The sequence below is a fragment of the Nerophis ophidion genome, linkage group LG13 (genome assembly GCF_033978795.1).
Source record: "Nerophis ophidion isolate RoL-2023_Sa linkage group LG13, RoL_Noph_v1.0, whole genome shotgun sequence".
NCBI lineage: Eukaryota > Metazoa > Chordata > Actinopteri > Syngnathiformes > Syngnathidae > Nerophis > Nerophis ophidion.
Window position 1 is genome coordinate 25,212,844 of NC_084623.1, and position 13,553 is coordinate 25,226,396.

At 37.5% G+C, this 13,553-nt stretch overlaps 1 protein-coding gene across 1 annotated transcript in view; it reads left to right on the forward strand.

Annotated features, from left to right (window-relative positions):
• Positions 1 to 13,553, forward strand: part of gli2a (GLI family zinc finger 2a) — a 190,980-nt gene that overhangs the window by 152,962 nt on the left and 24,465 nt on the right. The window contains exon 6 of the mRNA XM_061918623.1: positions 11,525 to 11,726. Within this exon, the coding sequence (XP_061774607.1) occupies positions 11,525 to 11,726 (202 nt within the window). The remainder of the gene's footprint in view (positions 1 to 11,524; positions 11,727 to 13,553) is intronic.

The window sequence follows — 13,553 nt, forward strand, 5'->3', positions numbered from 1 at the left end:
ATATATACTACATGTACTTATTGAACATAATACATAATAATAGTCAAATAAGAATACTTATTAGATGGATTAGATTGATTAGAATTTTGTTGTTAAGGCGGCCACCGTAACAACAAAGAGCCAGCGCCTAAACTAAAGGCCTAAGGAAAAAAAATTTATTAAATAGATTAGATAAATTAGAACTAATACATTATTATATTATTAATTACAGACATTATATACTGTATATATATATATTTATATATAAAAAAAAAATATATATATATATATATATTTATATATAAATATATATATATATATATATATATATAGGGTTTCCCGCAGCGCTTTGTTGTTAAGGTGGCCGCCTTAACAACAAAGAGTCACCGCCTAAACTAAAGTCTTATTTGTATTTTACTTTATTATATGCATTTATATTATCATTTGGTGCTAAACTGAAGTCTTAACAAGCTGCTACGCTTCGTACTGCCTCTGTCAGTGCTTCTCTGCATCACCCAGCATTGTCCCGCCCACACAACCATCTGATTGGTTGCACATAGAGCGGTAACAGCCAATGAGCAGTGCGTATTCAGAGCGCATGTAACAGCTAATCAGCAGCGTGTATTCAGAGCGGTAACAGCCAATCAGCAGTGAGTATTCAGAGCACATGGAGTCAGTGCTCACTGCAGAGGCAGGCAGAGAGGAGAGACGGTGTGGGTTAGCAGAAAGGTAGTTTAGCAGGTGAGCCTAATGCAGCGGACTCTCCCCAAATTATAATAAACACCTCCCAGTCAATTACTAGTAACATCCCTATAAGCCCGTTGACAATGTTAAATGAAGAGTTTCTGTCTCTGATAGTTGATATAAGAATGTCAGTGCACCATAAAGCCTACATGAACTCCATGTAGTCTCTCCTATTACTATTGTAAAATTTTTCAGCTATAGTTACATTAATCATTGGTAATGTAGCAGCCTAGTTTACCTGCTATCACATGTTGATAAAAAATATAACATTTACATAATAAATATCAACTACAGGCTTCCCAAATGCTGTAATAAATTAAGAATGAACAGTTGAGTATATGTCAGCATGTGGCGCCACTTTTAACTCTTTTTTTCAAACGCTTATTTACGGTAAATCATTAATTTGACTCAGTCATTATTTTGTCTTAGTAATTCAATATTTACTGAGTCAAAATAATGACATAATTAGTATCTCAGGTAACTAGGACTGTTGTGTGCTTTGTTTTTACTTTACATAAAAAATATCTATATATATATATTGTATATTGTATATTATCGCCACCCAGCTCCTTCCCCATCCGTCCGCCTGTCCTGGGCGACGCCCCTTGTGCCCCTGAGGAGACACCATCTTAGTTAATTTGTGTTGGTAAATGAGAGACAATGCGATTTTATCATCATAATTCAACATATCTGACATATAAATGTTCTGCTCTTAATTGTTGTACTCTGGATAAATAAATGTTGAATAAATATATACTAATATGTAAATTAGGAAGTAAATATTTCTATATTACATTACCTAGAAGGCTTCGTGCTGTAGACAGGAACAGAATGTAGGTCTGAGCTACTCGAGAAGACGGCATTTGTGTTGTTTGAGCAATAAAGAGTTAATAGTTTTTTACATGTTGTTGTTCTTGCTTCTTCTACACTAGAAACAAGCAAGTTTTGATTAGACCCTTGACATGCATGCTTGAGTGCTGCTCAGAGACAAACTACATTGGCGTAAATTACACAGATTAACCCAAATTTGCAGGGATGTTGCAGGCATTGGACAAAGTTGTGAGGCTGCGTGAAATTCAACAAGGGTTTAAATTAGATTTGCGTTTTAAATTTGTGTAAGTTGGCGCTATCGTGGCATCGCTAAATCCTGTTATTAATGACTTTTGCACTGAAAGGCTTCAACACCAGAACACATTTTTTTGCTGACTTCAGCAAAGCATTCAAGAAATCTTCCCCCTTCATGAATGTGAAATAGAAAGCACACATTGTGGAATCCAGTGCTTTCCAATGCAGAGTATTCAAATACCCTGCTTGGCCATAAGTGCAGCTTTACTCTATCCTTCTTGTCCGACCACCAAGACGAAACAACTCAGCAGTGATTCGAATCTGAAATCACTGCGGGATTTATGCCAATGTGTAGCTATGCTATCATTACACAACCAAATACCCTCCTCCAACAACCCCAGAGACACCAAACCATGCTTGTTATGCTGCCTAATACCACACTGACTGCCACCATCCCACTGACTTTTTTGGTGTTCCATCACTATCTTGGTTTGGCACGCTGCCTGCATTGCTTTGCAACCTTGAGGTGACATAGACCACATTGACCCAGGCGGCCAATCAACCACCTCATTAATGTCGGGGTAAGAGAAGATGCGTAGTGACCGAGGTGGTAAACATGTGTTTCATGTCTTGGTGTTTGCTTTGGATGGCAGAACAGATCAAACCATTGCAGAAGTCTGTGTGCAAAGTCTTAGTCAACAGACTCACTGCAAGAAATAGGAGCCCTGAGTGTGGCTCATCACACAGCCTTAGTTTCTACCACTGGTTTACTTAAAGGAAAGTGGGGACCGACTCACACCAGACCATTCGTATCTTGCTAGATTTTTCTCTCTCATCCCTTGTTTGCCTGCATTCACACAGATCATTTGTACTTAAAGGATTCATACGGACTCCAGAACAAATACGAGTGAGATGGAAGAGAATGACGCAGGTACATTACAAGGCAAAGAAGAAGGCATACGCAAACCTCTTCATGCTGCAATTCTGCACTCTAAACTGTTCTTTAAAACATATGTTTGATTCTTGTGTAGAAAATCAATGTAAATTGATGATTAATAGATCTTACTAGTATACCTTCAAGGTACTCAAAGCGCTTTGACTCTACGACCACATTCACTTACTGATGAAGCAACATTAGGAGCAATGGGGGTTTCAGTCTCTTGCTAAAGGATACACTGGAACCAAGATGTACGAACCTAATTGGTTCTGAAACATGGTTGGCAAACCAAAAACATTGTAAAGTGAGGTAGAATTTCTAATTAGAATCAATGTAAACATGAATAATTGGTTGTAGCCTCAACAAAAGTCTCTAGTTTGGTAAAAAAAAATTGCACAATTTAAAGATACTATAATGTATATATACTGTATATGTCATGATCCGTGGTCCGGATCATGTTTTTGTATTTTCTGTTAGTTTTGGACTCCTTTAGTCCCTGTTTGTGCACCTACCTGAGTTTGTTTTGGTTGCCATGGTTGCAAATTATGTTCACCTGTCTCTGATTAGTGTTCGGCCGCTCACCTGCTACCACAGCACTAATCAGAGCATTATTTGAGCCTGCCATTGCCGGTCAGTCGGCCTGGCGTCATTGTTTCATGCAATGCCTCTGTCCTTTACATGCTTCATGCCATGCCAAGTAAGTTTTTGTTTATTCATGCTACAGTTAGCGAGTTTTTGTTTATTGTTTTTTAGTTTCGCGTTTCATGCCCTAAGTTTTTTGCCTTAGCTTTCGCGTGCGTTAGGTACGCTTGCCTTCGGCACGTTTGTTTTCGGGTTGTTTTCTGTTTTTTGTACCCTTTTGTGTGTTGGTAATTAAACATGTTCCTACCTTCTACCGGTGTCCGGAAAAGTCTGTATATATAGAACGACCCCCCCACCTTGACAGTATATATATATATATATATATATATATATATATATATATATATATATATATATATATATATATATATATATATACATATATATGTATATATATATATATATATATACTGTCAAGGTGGGGGGGTCGTTTTATATATACATATATATATATATATATATATATAATCTATATATATATATATATATATAATCTATATATATATATATAATATATATATATATATATATATATATATATATATATATATATATATATATATATATATAATATATATATAATCTCTTATCATCCAAACAACAGTAGAGAAAGCCTAAATGTCAGCACGCACACACATACACTAAAGTCCCATGCTCCAAAACATTAACTACCATGTTGCTACGATAAAAACTTACATTATTTTACCTTGTTTCTGTGAGTATTAGTGGCATTGTTTGACACTCTGGGAGGTGTGTAGTGATAAACAAGCAGTGGCTTTATGTTGTCAGCTGCTAGCATTAGCACAAATTAGCAGTGTGAGGCGATCCTTTATCGGCTTGTGTCCCGGTAGTGCCTTCTCCTTCACTATATAAAAGTGACTACAACGTGTGGATAACAGAGCAGACAGCGGACAATAAGGAGGCCGTCGGGGGTGTTTTGTTCTGTAATTATGATCACTAGTACCATTATTAGTTATAATAAATTGGCCCTAGTGTGTGAATGTGAGTGTGAATGTTGTCTATCTGTGTTGGCCCTGCGATGAGGTGGCGACTTGTCCAGGGTGTACCCCGCCTTCCGCCCGATTGTAGCTGAGATAGGCACCAGCGCCCCCCGGGACCCCAAAGGTAATAAACGGTAGAAAATGGATGGATGAATAAAAACAGTACAATAATTTGACAATGGGCTGTGAGTATGTGCTTTTACTGCCATCCAGTCTATACTTTTAAATCTGTGTGGTATAAAATGAGTAAAACATTAATTCAGTAAGTTTTTCATTTTTTTGTTGATATCCTGTGCTTTTTGAGGTTAAGGTTACAGGAAACATTTAAAGCATCGATATCAAATTGAGTTAAGTCAAAGTTGATTCAATGTCCTTAAAAAAAGGGTGAAAACATTGCAACATTCAGAAATAGCTGCCACAAATTTAGGCAACCATTAAAAAAAAGGTGAAAAAATCCTGGAGGGACTGACTAATCCTAGACTTCCAAGTGTCAGTAGAACCAGGTCATCAAGTACAGTAGTAGTCAGGATCTGTTGAACCCGCCAATTTGAACTGATTTTCCCCAAAGCTATATCTGTTCTTTTAAAATAAACACACTCATGTACACTCCTTCATACCATATGCCTTTTAATATGTTTTTGTGTGCGCTGACATATAATTATGACTTTATAGAAAAGTGGTCCCACAATGAAAGTCAGCCCTCATTGTCTCATGCATACTCACTCGCGCGCACACACACACACACACACACACACACACACACACACACACACACACACACACACATACACATAATGTAATATTAGTGCATGCTTCTAGGCATGCACATCTGTTTTCTGACTCCCTGCAGGAACCTGCACACATTTTGTATTGCAGGTGATGCTGAAAAAAAAAATCAGTAAAACAAGCTTCAACCTATCAATAAATCCAGTTTCTTAAACTATTCTATGCTGGGCCATTTAGTTGAAATATTCATGAAAAAAAATCCCATTTAGTGTGCATGTACAATGTGTGCGTGGATGAGGTTGCTATGAAAGTAAATACTTTGATGGGTGCTGTAGATGCAAAATATTTATACTGGATTGATAACTGGGTTCAGTCCTCGGGGATCTTTCTGTGTGGAGTTTGCATGTTCTCCCCGTTACTGCTTGGGTTCTCTCCGGGTACTCCGGCTTCCTCCCACCGCCAAGAACATGCACCTGGGGATAGGTTGATTGGCAACACTAAATTGGCCCGAGTGTGTGAATGTGAGTGTTAATGTTGTCTGTCTATCTGTGTTGGCCCTGCGATGAGGGGGCGAGTTGTCCAGGGTGTATGCCGCCTTCCGCCCAAGTGTAGCTGGGATAGGATCCTCTACACTTCCAACCACAAGAGGGACAAGTGGTAGAAAATGGATGAATTGATGATAATACTTTTGTTTTCCTTTTCTTTTTCTTTTTTGCTTTCTTCTTCATGTTCTTCTTCACATTCTTTTTCGTGTTCTTCCTTCTTTGCATTCTTCCTCATGTTCTTCTTCACGTTGTTTTTCGTTTTTTTCTTTGCATTTTTTTTCTTCGTTTTCCTCTTCGTCTTCTTCTTCTTTGCATTCTTTATCACACTCTTTATCTTCATATTCTTCTATCTATGTATTCTTCTTTTTCGCATCCTTTGCATTCTCCTTTGCAATTTTCTTTGTGTTCTTATTTGTATTCTTCTTTTTTGCATTCTTCTTTTTCGTGTTCTTCATCTTCACTTTCTTCTTCCCATTTTTATATTAATTTTTTGCGTGTTTATACAATGCATTCTACTTCTTTGCGTTCTTTGTGTTCCTCTTTACTAGGGCTGTGAATCTTTGGGGGTCCCACGATTCGATTCAATATCGATTCTTAGGGTCAATATTCGATAATATATCAATTTTTTCGATTCGATTCGATTCTCGATTCAAAAACGATATTTTTCTCATTCAAAACGATTCTGTATTCATTCAATACATAGGATTTCAGCAGGATCTACCCCAGTCTGCTGACATGCTAGCAGAGTAGTAGAGATTTTTTTTAAACAAGCTTTTATAATTGTAAAGGACAATGTTTTATCAACTGATTGCAATAATGTAAATTTGTTTTAACTATTAAACGAACCAAAAATATGACTTATTTTATCTTTGTGAAAACATTGGACACAGTGTGTTGTCAGACTTATGAGTTTTGATGCAAGTGTAAGCCACTGTGACACTATTGTTCTTTTTTATTATTTTTTATAAATGTCTAATGATAATGTCAGTGAGGGATTTTTAATCACTGCTATGCTGAAATTATAACTAATAATGAGACTGTTATTGATAATATTCATTTTTGTTTCATTACTTTTGGTTTGTTCTGTGTCGTGTTTGTCTCCTCTCAATTGCCCTGTTTATTGCAGTTCTCAGTGTTGCTAGGTCAGTTTTGGTTTTGGAATTGGATTGCATTGTTATGGTATTGCTGTGTAGTGGTTTGTTGGATTGATTAAAAAAAAAAAAAATTAGATTTTTTAAAAATGAGAATCGATTCTGAATCCCACAACGTAAACTCTTTACGTTCTTCTTTGCGTTCTTTGCAATATTTTTTTACGTTCTTTGCGTTCTTTGCCATTTTTCTTTTTGCTGTCCTTTGCTTTCTTCTTTTTCGCTTTCTTCACAATCTTATTTACATTCTTCTTTTTTTCTGCAAGTCTCTTTGTGTTCTTATTTGCATTCTTCTTTTTTAAGTTCTTTTTGTTCTTTGCAATTTTTCTTTTCGGCGTACTTCGCTTTCTTTTTCTTCGTTTTCTTCGCAATCTTACTTGCATTTTTCTTTTTTCTGCAATAATTTTTTTCATTCCTCTTCTTTTTGTTTATCACTTATATTGGATAATCTCTGTATCTCCACACTACTATAATCAATATTTGGACGTGTGCCCATTGGTTTAGGATATTCCATGTCCCAATTAAAATATTAAGATTCAATAATTTCCCTCACTTCTATTTACAAAACCTGTTTTTCAGCTTGAAGCACTGACTTGTGTGTAGAAATTGAAGAGGTGGTTGGAATATTTCGCTTTGGCAAAGGGCCCAAAGGGGCGAGGTAGGCGCCAGGTTGCCAGACTGTGAGCCCTGTTTCCTGCTTTATAAAGGGGATCATTAATACACATCTGCTATTAAAACTCTTGGCGTCGCAACACGCTCGTCTCCTTGCAAGAACAGCAAACCAGTTCAGCCTTTTGATGCAAGAAAGAGCTCCTAGCGTAATCTTTAATAACGTGCAGCTTGTCCCGTTCTGTACGTCCATATGAAATACATAAAAAGCTGACGTATTGAACAAAGAGCAACTTTGCTACAATTGCCATTACTTAATATGTCATATGTCTTTACTTTAAGACAAACGGTTTTAGAAGAGCCTGGTTTATTCATTGGGCTGGAAGGTGCAGATTGGCCACTTTTGACAGCGGCTGGCTGCTTGTGCTTAAATGAGTCACTAAGAGTTTTCGGCTACTCGCACCTCTGATAATGTCTGTTATAAAACATAATTATAATTAAAAAAACACAAATGACAACTGCTTTCTGTCCCTCTTCATGCAACTCAGTCCCCTATTGAGCATATAGTTTGAGTAATATAGACAATATAGAACATAAATAATATACTTTTGGTTAAAGATAGAGCTTTCAATACTATTGTTATATCGTGATAATGCATGTTCATGAAACATTCTAGCTCTGTCTCGCAAATATGACAGCAACAAGCAGAAAAACCTGTCCTCAACTGAATGTAGCGTACTTGCTATCTGCAAATAAAGTACGTTACAAGTACCATTATTACTGGAGGACGAGGACTAGCTAAACATGCTACACTGTATGCTAAAATAAGCGATGCTGACCACTAAGCTCGATACAAATATCGACAGTAACGAAACCAACCATAGTGTTAGTATATAATCAATGCAACAGTCATAAGATGAATATATTTTTCTATCGCAACATCTTGTGTCTTTTTTGTTAAATTTTTACAAACTCAGGAAATAAGTCACAGGGAAAAAAACAGTTTTTTAAATTCAGGGCCAATAGTAGTGGGCAGCACGGTGTAACAGGGGTTAGTGTGTCTGCCTCACAATACGAAATTCCTGAGTAGTCCTGGGTTCAATCCCGGGCGCGGGATCTTTCTGAGTGGAATTTGCATGTCCTCTCCGTGACTGTGTGGGTTCCCTCCGGGTACTCTGGCTTCCTCCCACCTCCAAAGACATGCACCTGGGGATAGGCTCCTCCCACTTCCAAAGACATGCACCTAGGGATAGGTTGATTGGCAACACTAAATTGGCCCTAGTGTGTGAATGTTGTCTGTCTATCTGTGTTGGCCCTGCGATGAGGTGACGACTTGTCCAGGGTGTAGCCCGCCTTCCACCCGATTGTAGCTGAGATGGGCGCCAGCGCCCCCCGCAACCCCAAAAGGGAATAAGCGGTAAAAAATGGATGGATGGCGGGCCAATAGTAGGAAATCATTAAAATATTTAATTGATATTGTTACACCACCATCCTGTGTTTTGTTTCTATTTTGGAATTGTGATAATCAAAAATGTAATCATTCAATGATCTTAAAAAGGTTAAACATCAGTATCAAAATTGGTATGACCAATCCTGCCCCCATATCTAATTGATATTGGAACGATATCCCAATATGTAGTATTGCCTAACACTAAAGTAAAGTATCCAAACAACATAAATAAAAGTGCTTACATTTTAACAGAAATGTAGCTCGATCAACAAGTAGATTACTAATAGTTTTGAGAAAAATTATATACCGTATTTTTTGGGGTGTCAGTCGCTCCGGAATATAAGTCGCACCTGCCAAAAATGCATAACAAAGAAGGAAAAAAACATATATAAGTCGCACTGGAGTATAAGTCGCATTTTGGGGGGAAATTTATATGTTAAAACCCAACACCAAGAATAGACATTTGAAAGGCAATTTAAAATAAATAAAGAATAGTGAACAACAGGCTGAATAAGTGTACGTTATATGACGCATAAATAACCAACTGAGAAGGTGCCTGGTATGTTAACATAACATATTATGGTAAGAGTCATTTAAATAACCTTAACATATAGAACATGCTATACATTTACCAAACAATCTGATACTCCTAATTGCTAAATCCGATGAAATCTTATATGTCTAGTCTCTTACGTGAATGAGTTAAATAATAATATTTTATATTTTACGGTAATGTGTTAATTTCACACATAAGTCGCTCCGGAGTATAAGTCGCACCCCCGGCCAAACCATGAAAAAAACTGCGTCTTATAGTCCAAAGAATACGGTAATACTGTTTTAAAATGGTTCCATTATCATTCATGTAGCCCTGCGATGAAGTGGCGACTTGTCCAGGGTGTACCCTGCCTTCCGCCCGATTGTAGCTGAGATAGGTGCCAGCGCCCCCCGCGACCCCAAAAAAAAGGGAATAAGCAGTAGAAAATGGATGGATGGATGGATCATTCATGTACAAAAGAATGTATCATTGGAGGAGGCTGCAATATAGATTTTGAGCCATATATATCGCCACATCAAAATAGTCAGCCCTACTACAAAACCAGCAAGTACAGTAGTTTCATGAAGTAATAATGTACAGTATTTACCTTGGAGAGTGGACTTCTATGGTATCTCCTCAAGTTGCTTCTGTGTCAAACACACCATCAGCAGTTTCTCCTTAATTTCGTAGATTAATTAGATATTCAAACATTTTTGGCTGACGTTATCAACTCATTCTGCTTCAGTATGGCGCACACTAGCAGAGCTACGTTCTAACTGCTACATTTTCTGTCATGTTTTTACAGATGTATTTATTACTATTTTATTATAATATAGTATTGATGCATGATAACTTATTTTATTGTAAATTATCTACACTACAGATGAAATAACGAAATGGTGGCATGCAAAAACTTAAAGTCAACATGACCATCATCTTTGTAGTCAGAGTTCCGTGCAGCGCTTGCAATTTGTTGACATCGCGTTGCGCACCCTGAACTCCATTGTAAAAATGTGTGTTTCTACATTTGTTGTTTGTTTTATTTTATTTTATGCTTAAATTTACCATGTTCACCTTAGTTTGTAGTTATGTTACATTGTTTTTGGCTCTGGTGTCATTTTGATAATTGTTTTGTTTATAAGTGTAATATTTGAGTGATGGTAAAAAGAATGTGCAATTACAGATGTCACCAATGCAGCGGTTTGAGGAAACACTCGGTTCCTTTTCCAAACATGTCTTTAATGGGGAACTGCCAACACAGAAGTGCTTAAAGTTTTATGGCTTTGTAAATACACTGAGACAAAGCCTAAGTTTATTGTTTTCTTCAGTGTGTTTTTGAAACTGCGCCAATTTTTTCCTCAGAATTTTCAACTAACTTCAATTGTTTTGCCAAGAGCTGTATTTGTAGTGTGTACATTTTCAGAATATGCTTGTTCGGTTATTGGTCAGAGTAAAACAAAGACAACTATCTGAAATTGTCTTTATTTTTAAATTATTATGCCGTGATTTTACCAGTCAAACTCACATAGAATTAGGTTTTCCTCCATGCGACCCCTGAGCTAAAATTAGCCGAGTGATGTCCCAAAAAATGTGTAAATTGGGACACTCAAATACCGAGGTACCACTGAATTCGTGTGTATCTTTACCCTATGGTATGTAGTACAGGTCAGAGTTACATAGAAATTAACAGTATCAAGGGCACATGTCAGGATAGGTGTCAAGGCTTCTTCTAAGTTAAGTTAGTGGGAAAGTAGTACACACACATTTAACAATATCAACAACAAAGACAACCAGCTGCTTCTGTCCTTTGAGAGTTAGCCGTTTTTTTAATAGTATTCTGAGATCAATTTGTTTAAATTGCCTCCATTTAACTTGGCTGCGTAGAGATTGATATCGTGGTGATTACTGGCAATGATTGGTGAGGTTTCTTTATGCATAAGAGGATGCAAATGTTAAACAGGAGAGCTGTTTGTGCAAGCACAGATGCAAGAAGATAGCATGGACCTGCGTTTGGTGAAGGTAAACGTTAACATCTGCTAGACAAAGATAGGAATGTTGTAATGTGTTTGCAAATGCAGTGTATTATGAACAACGTATTTGGATTAGTTCGTAATACTACAATATTGTTTGTCTTTGTGTCCAGTTTCACGTTTTTCCAGCCCAAGGCTGACACCCCGACTGAGCAGAAAGAGGGCACTGTCCATTTCCCCTCTGTCAGATGCCAGCATTGACCTGCAGACCATGATCCGCACCTCGCCCAACTCCCTGGTCGCTTACATCAACAACTCCCGCTCCAGCTCGGCCGCTAGCAGTTCTTATGGCCATTTGTCTGTTGGAGGGATCAGGTATGACGATGCAAAAAACTCACATACCCTCTGACAGGCAGTGGAAATGTGTGTTTTAATTTCGTATGTGAAATATTGTTTAGGTATTGTACAGCAATATTTCAGTTTTCAAACCCCCCTCCATTTTTGGTAAATTTGGTGCGGTTTTTGTTTATTTATCGGAGTGGTAAACATTGTATGTAGCAAAGAGGTGGGTTGTGTAGCCAAAATTGTACTTAACCCTTGGGGTTCCCCCAAATGTGGTGAATGTCATAGATCTTGAAAGTAAATAATCCATCCATCCATTTTCTACCTCTTATCCCTTTTTTTTACTTTTAGAGCTAAATCTCTAGATCAACTTTAGAGCTATCAGTCAATAAAAACTGTTTTAGTTAACAAAAACATAAACAATTCATTATTTGTGTACACACGCACAATATTTTTCTAACCACATCCACACAACTTTTATGTCATTACCAACTCACCAACTTTGTTTTTATTACATTTAAGTTGCTGGCAGGTGGAGTGGTTAAGAGGGGTGGCATATAATTCACCAACTCGAGTATTTCATATATATTTCATATATATATGCATGAAATACTTGACTTTAAGTGAATTCTAGCTATATATATTTATTTTATTATACATATAAATAAAATAAATTTCAGACGGCACCTATCAAATACACAGTAGTAAAAACAAAGTTGTTCTACTAACTGTACTGTGCTTGCTGGTTACTAAAAAACAACAACAACACTTACCTTCCGCCATTTGCGTACTGGCGAGCGATCTCCCAATCCGAGCACATCCTTCACGGATTTGTTGTAGACATGAGAACGGGATGTTGCTTCCAGCTATCAGCATAGCCATCTTTGTCTCAGCATAAGATACACCATCGGGTCTCCATTTTGCGAGGTGGACTATAACACTGGGTTCTGAACGATGCTGCGCTGCGGACGCTTTGTGCTTTGCTGATTGACCGTTCATGGCTGAGTGGATCCGTTCACCGTGTTCAATGGAGAAGTCTGTTCTACAAAATTTATAGGCAACATACCCCTTCCCCTTCGAACTCTTCTGGATAAACTGAAGCGTATTTCTTCATTTTGCTCGTCGACGATGTAATATGTTGGGTTGGAGTCAATAACCAGGCGACGTGATGAAGTTACATCTCTTTACTGTGGGCTTCAGAACAGACATTCTATTCTATGTACAGTAGATGGCAGTATTGTCCTGTTTAAGAGGGTCACAACATTGAGTCAGGTTCTCATGGAGCTGGAGTGGGCGTGGCCTGGAGCTCCGTCTGAATTTCGGAAGATTTTCGGTAGAAAATTTGTCCCGGGAGGTTTTTGGGAGAGGTGCTGAATTTCGGGAGTCTCCCGGAAAATCCGTGAGGGTTGGCAAGTATGCTCATGAGTGTTGGTATGACAATACATTTTTTGGAATTCTGGAATTTGATAATTACTCACAAATAATAACGATGGCGTGTCTTGTCATTTACCGTTATTGGCGCAGTCTTTTTAAAAGACACCATTGCCGTTGTCCTTATGTTATTTTTTCTTTCTTTTTGTAGCGAGTAAAGTCATGTGTTTTTTGTATTGGCATCTAGTAGATAGTAACTCGTAGCTAAGTTACCTTCCCTTAGCATAGCATTGAAGAGGTCCACATTTTCTGTAATTGTAAGCAATTTCCTCCGGTGCTTAGATTGTGTGCCAGAAGCCTTAGCATGGGCATAAAGTTTGGACTACATCGTAAGACTTTTAAATAGATTAAAATGTTTCCAAAAACATGGACAGAAAATAGGCAGTAAGAGCCAACAATAAGTGAAGCAAACTGGAGGGATATATGTGC